At 39.7% G+C, this 14229-nt stretch overlaps 1 protein-coding gene across 7 annotated transcripts in view; it reads left to right on the top strand.

The window, feature by feature from the left end:
* cald1a (caldesmon 1a) overlaps nt 1-14229 on the top strand; it is a 49672-nt gene that overhangs the window by 10190 nt on the left and 25253 nt on the right. For 3 of the 7 annotated variants that reach the window (XR_009207342.1, XM_058416712.1, XM_058416710.1), the window contains exons 1-2: nt 10469-10677; nt 11150-11246. Coding sequence is in view for 5 of the 7 variants with exons in the window: in XM_058416712.1 (XP_058272695.1) it covers nt 11173-11246 (74 nt within the window). In the remaining 2 variants the exon portion in view is untranslated. Of the gene's footprint in view, nt 1-10468; nt 10678-11149; nt 11247-14229 lie in introns of those variants that run through there. The other 4 variants (XR_009207341.1, XM_058416714.1, XM_058416715.1 and 1 more) reach the window with 4 other exon arrangements.

Raw genomic sequence — 14229 nt, 5'->3', positions numbered from 1 at the left:
AAAGGTCATTCCTGACCCATGGATCTCCCAGTCTGCTTTGAATGATGGAAATATATACTGTTCTTCCACTGACTCTCAATCGAGGAAGCTGCGCCCGGGTTTTAGTCAGGCAAAGCTCACTGGGCCATAAGATAAAGACATTCTGTTTTGTATTGATGAAAGGAAGCCATTAATAATCATTAAATTGTCTTCAGTTGTAAAATGGGAAACATTAATTTACATGTGTGTTAATGATGAATAAAACATTCTGTTATAGAAAAATAATCAATGAAGGGGTGGTATGATGTTGTTTTCCAATAATAGCAAATACCAGCCAGTGTTTCATTCCTCTTTAACCAGCGATTAAACTTTTTTATTAGATAATGTTTGGCACAGTATATAAGTATACTTTTTTTATTCGTTTACTTATAATGGAAAGGTCATTAAACAAGTTTCTGTTATCACTTATGTCATAGCAGCTATAAACTCTCAATACCTCACCAGTCTCTAATTCTTCCCCTTTTTTGATGTTAGTAAGCGTGTATAATGGTGAGGTTTACTGTAAGCAGATACATGTTTAGCATTTAGCTGCTAGCATGACAAGACCATTTTAACTCCATTTATTTATAGTTTCTGCGATACCAGTCCACAATAGCTTGTTATTATATATTACACCATATTGCAGCCAGACCTATTGTCCTTGCTCTCGATAATTTTCAGTAGCCAGAATGTTAGCATTTGATCATAATAAAGTACCTTCCACACTGCTTTTACATGCTCCATATCGGACATGACAACTTTTCACGCTGCGTGATCTCAATCTCAAATGAGATCCTAAATCACTTCCCAATGCTAGCATGCTTCAGGGCCGTTGCTGCTTCAGGGCCACTTATGCATGGTGTAGCTAAAGGATGCCTGTCAGCAAGAGGCATGTTTTACAAGAGATGTCAGGAACTTCTCAGGTTTATGTCGAAAATGGTTTTATGTGGCATGAAATGTTCCAGCAGGGCAGCTCGTATACGGCACGTGCTGTAGAGCCCTGCCCTGGATCATGTTAATTACCACACAGGGAAATTGAGTGGCTATTTAAGAGCTCACACTGTCTGCACCGAATGAGCCGTTTGCTTTTTTAGATCATATTACAAGCTGGTGTGATTAATTGTTTTCTAAACCATTTAACTGAACTGGCTTGTTCCAGTTGGTCCTGGCCTTCTCAGGATCAAATCCTAATTATAACTACAATATGTAGAACTGCAAATACACAGAGAGGGTACTGAGCATTTTCTATGAACATTATAAAAATTAGAAATGATGAATTGTACTAATATACTACAGCAAAAAAAAACAAAAAAAACAGGCTTATTATCTACAAGTACATGCTTTATTTTTAACTAAACCCCTCTACTCTATTCTGCTCTACCTTAAATACTCCAACCTACTCCAATCTAATCTACTGTACTCTCAATTATACAAATATGTAGTCTACTTTAATCTATTGTAATCTAATCTAATCCACTGTATTCTAAACTACACTTGCCAACTCTTTTCTAATCTCAACTCCAATCTACTCTGCTCCTCTCTTCTATAATCTACTCTATTCTGTGCTCGAATAAACTTTATCCCGCTCTACTTTACTACTCTAATCTAATTTACTCTAATCCACATTACTATAATCTACTCTAATTTACTTTAGTCTGCTCTGATCTAATCTGATCTAATCTCTAATCTAGATTTACTGTTCTGTAATCTGTATTCAAATTCTAATTGTAATCTAATTGTATATTCTAATTCTAATATATATATATATATACAGGCTAGATTACATTATATTAGAGCAGCCTAGATTAGAATTTGAATATAGATTACAGAACAGTAAATCTAGATTATATATATATATATATATATATATATATATATATATATATATATATATATATATATATATATATAATAGAACTGGGTTAATTACTTTAATTAGCTTGCAGCAGGCCTACACTGGTCCGAACATATACACGTGGAAGGATTGAAGATTGATTTCCTGAAGAGGCTGGTTGACAGGTTGAATAATTTGGACTAGTCTCTCTATTTTTCCACTTATTATGTAACTGTTTTCAGTTACATAAAAGCCCAAAGTACTGAAAGTTAAAACCCCTCCATTTTGAACAAAAATGTCGGGAGAGGAAAAAAAAAATGCTGGGTTTTTTTCTGTTTTTCTTCAGATCTCATATTTCTCTGTGTGTGGAGAGCATACTTGGTTCTTCTCGAGAAATGAGAGGTTTTTGCTTGGTTTGGGACAGCTTGGGCTCTTTGTGTGTGTGTGTGTGTGTGTGTGGGTGTGTGTGTGAGAAAGAGATTCTGACAGTGCTGTCGTTCACTTCGTGGGCTGCAGATAGAGCTCTCCCTCTCCTACTCTGTGGTCAGTGTGTTTGAGTGTGAGGGCTCTATCTTACTGCACAGCATGTTATAAACCCTCTCGTTTTCTTTTTTTTTTTCCTTTCTTTTCTTTTTTTTTCCCCTGAACTTACGGGAAAGGGAGCTTATTTCTTACCATATTTGGTCATGTGGAGCAGCACCAATAAGCAGCAGACTTTTGATGCTGTACTTGCATCATTTTTTTTTCTTCCTCATTCTTTTTTCTTTTTTTTTTTCCTTGAGGATCTTGCATTCCAGTGCTGACTGATAGAGGTGCAATCTCTTGAAAGCGCACGAGAGCACCATTTAAAGCAAGCAGTTTTAAAAAAAGCACATTGCTTAAACGGTGTTGCCTTCTGAGAACGAAGACTATTGGCAGATTCGTAGAGCGGAGGCACAGATCCTACCTTATTTATCTGATTTAGAAAAAAAAAAAACCTTTACTGCTGACATTTTGTAGAAGAAGATAATGTGGATTTAAGAGCATGTCTGTGGCGTGCGACGAATTTAGTAGCTCAGATTTATAGTTCTCTAAGTCAGAAGTTTGGGCTTGATGACAGAGTACAGCTGAATGATGGGCCTCAGTGCTGAGTTTACTTGCTAGATCCTAGCTGTCTAATCTTAGTAATGAATAAAATCAGAATCAGGCACGTCACTTCTTCTGTCAGCATGTCCTGATCAAATTCTCTACGTGCGCTGAAAGTTCAGGATAAGGAAACGTGGATGTTCATCAAGGTCTATGCAGTTGCAGGAGACTTTGTTCTGTTAAACATCTGAGACGTGTTTGATCTATATGCAGGTAATTTATACCTAACAGTCCTGAAGTGACTCACTGGACAAGGCTCTGTGCTGGGGAATGTGATCCATTGTCTGGGAATGTGGGAGTCTCAATTTGTGTTCTCAAATAGCAATGGCTAAGACTCCTTTATAAGAATTCTCTTTATTCGTTTAGCCCTGTCGTTCTGCTTACGCTAACTAAAAGAATGTGAGCGGTATTGATTTGTGTGTATGTTCAGAGTAAGAGTAAGATGTTTTGATTCTGAGCAAATCTGTTCACGGGAGCCCGTACAGTTACGACAGAAAATGTTTAGCTAGGCTGAATGACTGTTATGCTAAAATAAAGAGTTGTTTCCATGCGAATACATCTTGGAAAGAAAAGCTAGACACCTTGAGGTGATCGTTTTAAGTCTGAAATCGAAGGAGGCTGCTTGGATGTGTTTTACAATCTCTGAGACATTCCCTGTTTTAGTTTTAATTTAAAAATAAATCTGAGAGGAAAGCAAAAAGGGTATTGATGTCACTCTTAACTGAGTCTGAATGCTATTTTGAAAGCTTGGTTTGAGCCAGATATCCCCTTATTTTCGGTTTGGCTTGACTGCCTTTTAGATATTCTTATTTTAGAACATATTATGCATGGTTTGAATAATGCAAGATCAGTATTGTTTGCAACAATATCCTTCAAAGTATAACAAAGTGTAATTACTCTGATATTATAATATTCTCTTACCGAGACCTGGGTTCAGCTGGAACTTTTATTTACTGCACCATATTCTTGTGATATTGTTGTGACTTGTTTTGTTAAACTAATGAGGAAAAACAAAAATGCAGAAGAGAGACAGCTTCTGTCGTGTATTTTGCTTCTCTTTTCGATTCTTCATCACCACTGCATCGTGGCGCACATTTGCTTGGTGACAGCAATGGAATGCAGTCACCGCTTTTGCCTGCCAGAAACTCCACTGAATTTATGGCTGAACATCCTGCTCTCGCTCACTCTCTCTCGCGCACGCTCTGTAAATGTGCTGATGCATTATTATCGAGTCCAATGCACAATGCACGTTCTCTTAGGCAGGGCCGATCTCCAGCCAACTGACCACCGCCAAACAAATCATCCCCATGATGACAGATAGTACAGCCCTCGTCTGTATCCAGAGACATGATGTGGAGGCTGAAGAGGACTGGGAATGGGAGTGCACTGTTTCTATCCTCTCCGCTCTTTTTTTTTCTCCTTCGTTCCTCCTGCAGTAAGTCTTTGAGACGCTGCAGGTCTCATTACATCTCGCATATAAACACAGCTGTGAGATAACGACGGCTGTCACACAGCGAAGTTTTACTGCACATGGAGCAGGTCTGGGCTTTGAGAAAATCTTGCATCTCATCCAGCCTTAGAAAGAAAAAGAAATTAGGCAGTCAAAGCATGTCCAGTCTAGCATTGTGGGAGTGCTAAATGGCACATACTATCTTAAATATATTCATAATTCTCTACAAGGATCAGGATCAGACACATTCTGCTTTAAACTGTGGAGAGTGCCTGCATTTGCGATTCACATGGATAAGAAAAATTACCGCGATTTCTCCCACATGGATAGATTTACACTTCTCACCTGGATACTGTAGATTTGTACCTTAGCTTTAGAGATTTGGCTGCATAATCATATGCTCGTACGAACATCCTTTCAACACATTTAGTGCATTCTGACATTATAATATACAGTTGTAGAAGAGTAATGGTGTATAATCCCACTATCTGTGTCACCCAGAAGGTTCCCTTTTAGAGTCTGTTTCCTCTTACTGTTTCTTCCTCATGTCGCCTCAGGGAGTTTTTCTTTGCCACTGCCTTCTGGCTTGCTCAGGGATCAAAATCTACATCCATGTTTCTCTAAAGCTTCTGTAAATCAACATCTCCTGTTAAAATCACTATGCAAATAAAATTGCCACAGCAGTGTGTTTTATCTTAGGTCTCATCTACGAAAGAGCCCCAATCCTAGCTGACTGATCCCTTCATTTCACTCCCTTCTGAATTCAGTGAGCAAATAGTACTCAAGGGGTTTAACAGGATATCATCCCACCAATCAAACCTGTAATTGACAAGTGGCTGTGCATTCTGAATTGCTTTTCAGGTGAAGCCATGACTCCACTTCCTCTACTTGCCTTCACAATTCCATTTAGCCAATTTCAGTTTCAGCTTGTTTTATGAACATTTGTGGTAAGAAAAGTTACTGTATGAAGCGTGAGAATAAACAGTTTAACAGATAAAGAGGTAAGACACAGCCTGAACCCAAGCCTTAGTGATTCAAAAAACAAAAGAAAAGTAGCCTTAATTTGTTATATATACATTACTACACAGTGAAATTCTTTCTCCACATATCCCATCCTTGGGGTCAGAGTATAGGGTTAGCCCCCCTGGAGCAGGGTGGGTTGGGGGCTTTGCTCAAGGGCCCAACAATAGCAGCTTGGCAGTGCTGGGGCTTGAACCCAGATGTTCCAGTCAACAACCCAGAGCCTTAACGACTTGAGCTACCACTGCCCATAAGACCATAGTATTTATCAGTGCTTTTGGACAATGAATAAAATCTGAAGGCAATTTGTTGAATTTTTATTGAGATATGACCTCACTTCCTGTTTGGGGACGCGATATGTTACAAACATACGTTACAAACCTCGTTGAATATCCAAGACATACGTTTTGTTCAGCATGGTCTGAGCATACCAAATATTCATATTTCACAAAGATTAGACAAAGTTTCTGTAAGAAGCAGCAAAAAATGTTACATTAAGGACACTTAGCATTCTCCAGGGAATGAACAGAAAGAAGAATCATGGTTTGATGTTGAGTGGTTAAAATGTTATAATATGATCATTATAGTCTTCCCTAGAGGGGAATTAAGACCAAACTTCAAAGAGTCCCTCAGGTCCTGGTTCATTATTCAGATCCAGTGTTTGGTCTGAATACATCATCGCGTTATCGTTCTTATTATTATTAATGGTAATGATGATGGTGATGATGATAAGAAAAAGACGAAGTAGAGATCGAAGAAGAAGCTGTAGTTATACTGTGCTAATTAGTCACAAATAGAATTGTGAATTTCCCTTTGGGATGAATAAAGTATCTATCTATCTATCTAGACACTAGTACAGATAAACATATTCAGTGATTTTGACAGGGGATAGTCGAAGCTAACTGACCCCAAATTCAAATAAATACAGCTCCTTTCTTTAGCCTTCCCCCAAAGCCACACCTCCAGACCACATGCATTCCATTGCCTAGATGAAAAAAGTCTTGAGTGCTAGTGTAAAAAGCAGAGCATTCTGAATTGTCAGCACTCCTCGTAAGACGCCTCCTTTCTCTCAGTTTGTTGGCTCTTTTTTTCTCCTGTTTACAGACATTAAAATTCTTCCTCTGAGCAGACAGTTTATTGACAGCTGCTGGAATGTGAGGAGAACTCCAACTTAAAAACCACTGACCCATGCTTTATTGAAAGTTTCAAGATTTGATTGGCAGATTATTGAGTGAAGGTCAAGAGTGAGTGAAATTATAAGAAAAATGTGTGTATTGCTGGCATAGCTGCCACATATCTTTTGTGTGTGTGTGTGTGTGTGTGTGTGTGCGTGTGTGTGTGTGTGTGTGTGACCTTGTTAAGATGCTGACAGTGCACATTGTTGAGATGCCCAGCTGCACCTGGCTGGCACACCTGCTGATGCATAGTCTACACCAAACACTAGGAAGACTAGAAAAAAACTTAAGATGTTCAATACATATGACTGGGACCTGAAGTGAACATTACAGCTCACCAGTCTTCTGAATAAAATACAAATAATTTAACGAATTATTATAAATGTATGCATGATTCTGATTGGTGTAGCTCTGATAGTATTTCCAGCTGCAACATGTATACAAGTGTTAATGCATTAGTTCTAACGTGTTAGCATTTCCGTACTAGCAGAAGACGTGAAGACCCAGATGAGAAGATAATTTATTTAGCATTTTTTTAGAAGTAGTCACTGTCAGCACTTTGTAACAATCAGAGGTAAACATGGAAGTTGAAGTTATATTAAGTTAAAGTTTTTTAAAAGTGTAATAAAATTCTATCCATGGTGTCCTCCGCCTTGTGCCACGAGTCCCCTGGGATAGACTCCAGGTTTCCTGTGGACCCTGTGTAGGATAAGCAGCACAGAAAATGGATGGAGGGATGGATGTAAAAGCCGTTTTGTGACAATGTCTAATAAAACTGATATGAAACATTCGATTGAAGTTTTCTGATGTGGTTAAGCCGCAGGATGGAAGATTTTGCATTTTCTCTGTAATAAGACCTTTTTTTTTTTTTGTCATGTTTTGTCCAACTCAGCAAGCACCAGCCTCATCGAGAAAGCAAAGGTCAGATTTTGCGCAATGCAGAAAAACCGACTAAGAAACCCAAAAAGTGAACAAAATTAAAACAAAAAGAAAAGCCAGGAACGATGCTCAGAAATGAATTTGCTCGAAAAACCTTTCAAGAGTGCAAATGAGATTCTTTAATGCTCTGAGTAATTACTGCAATGAGAAACAAGCTAATCAGTGTTCAGGTGAAATAGAGGATTGTAAAGACGGTGTCAGGTCTGGAGCAGAATAGAGGGCAGTGGTTTCAGGATCGTGGTGCTTTCGTTTTTTAAATAAAAAGTCCTTTTAATTTGAACCATGAATCCACCGATATTCACATTCAGAGATTCTCTCTGTGGTTATTCTTTTGTCTGTATTTTGTTCTTTGACCTGCTCTAACAGAGTTGCATTTCTGCCACTTCGCTTAATTCATTTCAGATTGATAAACGGTTATTGAGACACAGTGGCAGTGCAGTGTAATATCCAGTATATCCCATTACACCAGAATAGATTTTAATGTGACTCCCCTCCGTTCATGACTGTTTATGAACACTTTGGCAAGAGATAATCCAGGCCAGCAGCGCTTCTGAAGCCAGACATCCTGCCGTATCTAACGAGAGTGTGTTAGCCCTGCCTTGTGTTAGAGAAGCCAGTCCATGCTAATGGACCTTTATTGACAGACATGCAAATAAGGGCAACGGTTTATGTTGGCAGTGCGGTGGCTTTTCTGGAGGAGTAAATTTAGTCTTGTGCTCGAGCAGTCCAGGAAGGCTGCTCTCCAGAAAGCAGTGGGAGGTAGATCCAAACATTTAGTTATTTAATCCGTTTGGCGGTAGGGGTTGTGGATCACATCAGACTTGGCTTAGTTTATGAAGAGCACTTATGTCTTATTGCAGGCCATCCCAGCAGGCTGCAGACAGATCGCTAATGGCTAATTGTGCAGGCTGAGTTTATAGTCATCAACGCTGCTAATTATTTGCTGGGTTGTGGCAAATGTTCCCATACAGAGGACATATTTATTCTCCAGCGACGTAAGGAAGTCACAACACTGAAGCGGCACTAAATAGCACAGCCTGAAAAAAGATATATTTGCTATTAAGGTTGAGCTTTTTGGATGTGCACAGTGTGTATGTTTACAGTGGAAATGACTCTAATTTGCCACAATTTTCTAATTTAACACCAAAATGTGCATTACAAGATATGTTTTCAGCGACAATTTGAGTGAAAAAAGGTTCTTAGACTTATTTACATGAATTTCTCAGTATTTATTCAGTACTCCTTTAGCTTTAATGACAGCGTACTCTTGCGCTGACAAATCTGACAGCCCCTATAAAACCTGGGTAAACCTGAAAATCTAAAAAAAGTTAGATCTATTTTAACATTAACTCTGCTTCAGTGGAAAAGATGCGACTCAAGAAAAATGCAACCTTTAGTACAAAGGCATTAAACACTGTCAATTTCAGAAATTTGCTTAAATGTAAATGGCTACAATAAATAAAAAACAATTTTCAAAACTTAGAGATTTAAAAAAAATAAATAAATAAAAAATCCCAGATTTTGGATGTGGGCTCTGTATGTGACACAGTGCTGCAGCCCAGGATGTGCTCTGTGCTATATGTGTTGCTTAAAACAGCCATCAGTTTTAATCCTGTCTAGACTACGACAGCTTTGCAGCTTGCAGGCAATGCTCAACTGTTTCTCACTCCCTCAGCATGCTGTGCAGTTTATCATCTCCCACGCTGCACAGCACAGATGCTAAGTACAGTTTTTCAAAGGTTTAATGTGTAGAATTGCGAGTTAGAATGTCACAGACAAATATGAACTCTTGTTCTTTACAGCATTGCCACGGGGTCATACAGTGAAGGGGCTAAACACGGGCTGTGAGACGGAGGTAGTAATTTGCTGGGTAAATGTGTCATTATGGCCGGTCTGATCCTCGCCCTATGGAGGAGAAGAAGAGGCTTCCAGCAGCAAGAGACCCATTCTGAAACAGAGGGATGGATGGATGTAAATCTGGGAGAAGAGGCGAATCAGGGCCCTTCCATTATCCCTCTGTGTGCTTGCTCTGACTGCATACGGGTGGTCCTCTAGAGCAAGGGGCTCTTCTATTTCTGCATGTTTTTGCTTTAGCTTGTAGGCTAAGAAAGGAAAATTTGGGTTCAAGGAAGGCAGGGCCTCAGACACGGAGACACTCGCCTGTCCCATGCAGAGAACATGCCGCAAATATAAACCAAGATGTGCAAATGCGTCAGCACACTGAAATAAACCTCAAACAGGTCACTGAGAACAGTGTAAGAGCTTATTAATGAAATGTGTTACGCAGCGTGTCACAGTCTCCTAGTGTTGATTTAACAATGTAATGATTTGTTTAGGATCTTTATGGGACATGATGGTTTTATAGGATGGAGTTAACACGAGCATGTAAATATGGGCCCACATATGGAACATGGTCATGCTGCAAAAAAAAACCCCAGAAATTTCTGTTGTATATCACAGATTTAAGGTGATATGAAGCCATCAGCTCAATCCTAACACCCCCCCCATCTCTATCTGTCTATCTTTCTCTCTTTGCATCTTGCGCATTCCTTCTGAGTCAAAACAAAATGGAGAACAGTCCAGACAGGCCTTCAATTCTGAACAGAAAAGCCACAGCAAAATTCTATGCATCCAGGCTGAGGCTAGCTAACCAGGGACAGCTTAGTACACACAAAATAGAAGCGTGCAGAAAGAGAAGAGAGAAAGACAAAAAAAGGGGTGGAAGCATAACGGCACAAAGAAAGAGAGAGAGAGAGAGAGAGAGAGAGAGAGAGAGAAATAAGAGGGAAAGGAAAGGAGGAGTGGAAGGGAGAATTAGGAAAGAGAGGAAGAAAAAGAAGGAAGGGAGGGTTAGAAGGAGGCCCATGCTGTCTGCCCTGGAGAGGGAGGGATAGAGAGAGAGAACGAGAGACAGAGAGGAAGAGAGGGAGGGTGAACATGAGGGGAACGGAAGAGGATGGCTTTTGCCTTTTCTGGTAGCTACAGCGAACGAGAGAAGCTCTTTGTGTTGGAAGTGGTGCTGAGACAGAAACGAGGAGAGAGCGACTGAAAGGCTGGAATGGTGTGAGAGCACAGAGAAGCAGACTCCTCCAGGGCTTTTCGTTTGCAGTAGTAAGGTATGCCGGCTTCTGCACACACCGCTGTAGCTCCTGAAGCTTCTGGGTGGTCCACTTTTCCCTCTCCTCACCAGCCCAGTATATATAGATATAGATTCTTTAAGCCTGACCATCCTGTGCTTACATCCTCTCTTTTACTCACTCTCTCTCTCTCTCTCTCTCTTTCTCTCGCACTCTTTGTTTTTTTTTTCTGTCCCGGTTTTTGGCCTCACCATTTTCCACTTGTGGTCAAACCAAATTCAGTCTGCTTTTTGATATCAAGCCAAGATAAAGCAAAAAGACTGGAAATGTCTTGCATGTGAGAACGTGGGACTTTGTGAAAATGATTAAATAAACCTGCTGACCGTCAGGCAGACGTGCAGCATAAAACCTCAGCTAGATTACTGAGCTTTTTAGTGCATATGTTATTGTCTTCAATAAGGAATAAAGCTGACAGACTGGAGGCTTTTTTTTGTTGTTTTTTTTTTTGCAGGGCCACACCTCCAGGATTGAACCATGGATGATGAATTTGAGTGGCGCAGGGAGCAGAGGAGACAGAAGAGAGAGGAGCTGCGGCTGGAAGCAGAAAGGTATCATCGATTCTCCTCCATCTTTATTTTCAGAAAGAAAGTAGACCAAATTGTACTTTTCCTTACTGATATGGCTGCTACATCTTTTGTGCCTTTAGTGTGTCTTTTTCCTGGGAAAGTGCATATGCTGTACTATTAATTAGATCTCAGAATAAAGGGTTCAAGGGTTTGATGGTATCGCCCCAGGGACAAGGAAAAGTACAGTTTGCTACCTTTATGTCTGAGAGTGTAACGTGAGAATTGTGGGAAATCGATGAGCAGATATTGTAGGGCATTGACTCACTCTCAGGGGAAAGTAAACAGCTCAGGCTACTGATACATGACAGTTATTTTATAATACCTTCATACATATCATATCTACGACAGATGATCTGTGTAATATGATGGTCATAAATGACAGGTGGTTTGGACATGGGATGTGGGTGTTATGTTATATTAGCCTATGTTAATGAAGGCAATTTGTTTTTGTTTTTTTTGTTTTTGCAAAATGGGATTTATATAGCACATTTACATATTACACATTTTACATACATGACTACACATGAAAAGCTTGGCCCTGATATAAGGCTCAAAATTGATATAAAATAACTGCATTGTCATGAATAACTGTAGAGTTCTCAGGTTTCGAAATGTAAGCTTTCCCATTTCTTTTATTTGTGATGCTATTTTATTCCCATCTCTTCACATTTTCACATCTTGTCTTTACTTCATTGGGTGGGACAGTATACAGATGTACAGATTCATAGCCTCTTTTCTTTTCTCTCAGAAGAGTGTTACTGTACATCTGTTGGCCTTTTCAACCCAGCTTTTCCTAAAATACCAGTACACACCCCATTACTTCTGCTTTTCTTCTGTGCAGATTTCACGGGTCATAGAGTCAAAGTTATTTTAATATACTTGCTTATCACACTCAAATTCAGTCATTCAAATCATTTTAAATGGCTTTTCGACCTGGTTTTATTTCATGTTGGTTGTCTTGCAATTCTTATTACATGCCACTTGTCAGTCAACCTCAGCATGAAGACCAGAATACAGTCCTTCCATCCCATATCTATACAGTGAGTCAAGTGGACACGAGTTGACACAATAATTCTTGTTAGTTGCTTGAGTCAGACTTCAAGCTTTCGCTTCATCATGCTTCACTACATAATTGACAGATAGTCATGGTTTAAAAGTCATGAAATGGGTGGTTTGAAATCCTGCCTGTAATGCGTGTGATGTTTTTTACTGCTAAAAGCAGTTAACTTCTTACAGACATTTTTACTACACGTTTGATTTGATTAGCAAGAGACAAATCAGAGGCAGCTTTCCAATTTTGCTCAGTTTCAGGAGAACTTGTGTTCTTGTGCTGATGACAGCTGTGTTTGCTCCTGCTCTCGGCTCTTTCCTGACAGACTTTAGATGGTGCTGATGGTCGTGTGATAGCTGCTTTGTGAAAAGTGCTCAGAAATCCAGCTCGCTCGTGTCTCGTGCCCATTTAAGGCAAAAAAAAAGACACTCCCATAAACACTGATGGCAGAAAGTCAAACAGCGATTTTTGCATCAGCGTTTCTTGTCAAATGCTGCATATTTTGAAAGAGCTCCACAAACACTGTGTGCAGCTGTTAAGGAATGATTTATGCTCCTGTCACAAAGCATCATGGGTAACGAACGAGCAGACCTCGCTCAATGCTATTCCCAGCATATTCATTGCTGTAAGTGCTGCGTATTCTTTTCAGTAGCTAACACCCTTGTTATCATTGGCAGAATACTGGACCTTGGTCAATTGTGTGCATTGTTAGGTTTGCAAGTGAAGTTCCTGTTCAGTATGTGCCATGCAGCAAAGTTAGGTTTTCACTGTTTGGTTTAAGATACATTATATCCTCTGCATTCTCATAATCCTAGACCTGTATTTGATGAAAGTGTATAGTGGTTAAATTTGTCACTATTTTATTTGGCTACTGGAGCATAAAACTAATACTTTGCTATAGGTTGTCTAGGAAGGAGCTGAATTTCCTTTCCAAGTTTGCAAAAAATATCTGAAAGTTCAGAAGTGTTTTTGTTCTTCCGTGGAACGGTTCCAGTTTGATCCTGATTCTCAGTTCTCAACAGTCTTGAGACAAAAGATATGATCAAATAATATTGTGCTCTGTTGTGCAAATACACTTTCAATACGTATTTATTCTTGTAATCAAACATCAAATCAGCGTAGTCTAAACCGCACATCATCTCGTTAGCCCTATCCATTCAACCATCACCAGAATATGCAGCGCAAGAGCCAAAGTCATAGCCAGATGTTTTTTTCAGTCCACATAATATGTTTTGTCATCTGGCCAACTTGTTCAACATTACTAGAGTTGGCTGGTGGATAAGTCCACCCATGTTACGTCTCGGTGGAAGTGTTGGAGTGGGAGTCTGTAACAGCAGGAGGGCAGATGTTGCAGAGGAGCTGGGGAGAGGGAACGATAAGCCCTGAGCACACGGGAGAACCTTGGCATCGGAGTCCAGCTGGAACATGGTCAGGCGATGAAGGCTTGACAAGTGCCATTTCACTCCTCCATCTGAAATGGCCAAGATTCTGTCTGCTGCAGAAAAAGAGCAAGACTCACGGCTCTGTCTAATATCAGTCACGCCGAGCTGAGAGTAGCCCTATATGGATATTACTTTTTCATATCATTACATTTTCAGATAACTGCCTAAGCTTTATAATGGGTTTTCATCATAACTACCAACAGCATCTGTAAATGAAGTTGGCTTGTATTGAAAGAGCAGGAACGAGAGAGAGACAGGGAGAGAGATAGAGACAGAGAGCAGAGAGAGAGAGAGAGAGAGAGAGAGAGATAGACACAGAGAGCAGATGTCTCTGATAAGACTTTGTGTAATGTTGCTGTAATTAAGCATCTTTTGGTATTTTAAGCATTTTGCAGTCAGTCATGAATAAAACTATTGTGTTTTGATAAAAGAAATAAATCTAAATTAGTTGCCTTAATCAACCCTGATACAC

Source organism: Hemibagrus wyckioides, linkage group LG19, assembly GCF_019097595.1.
Source record: "Hemibagrus wyckioides isolate EC202008001 linkage group LG19, SWU_Hwy_1.0, whole genome shotgun sequence".
Classification (NCBI taxonomy): Eukaryota; Metazoa; Chordata; class Actinopteri; order Siluriformes; family Bagridae; genus Hemibagrus; species Hemibagrus wyckioides.
This window is presented reverse-complemented; position numbering and strand designations above follow the sequence as displayed.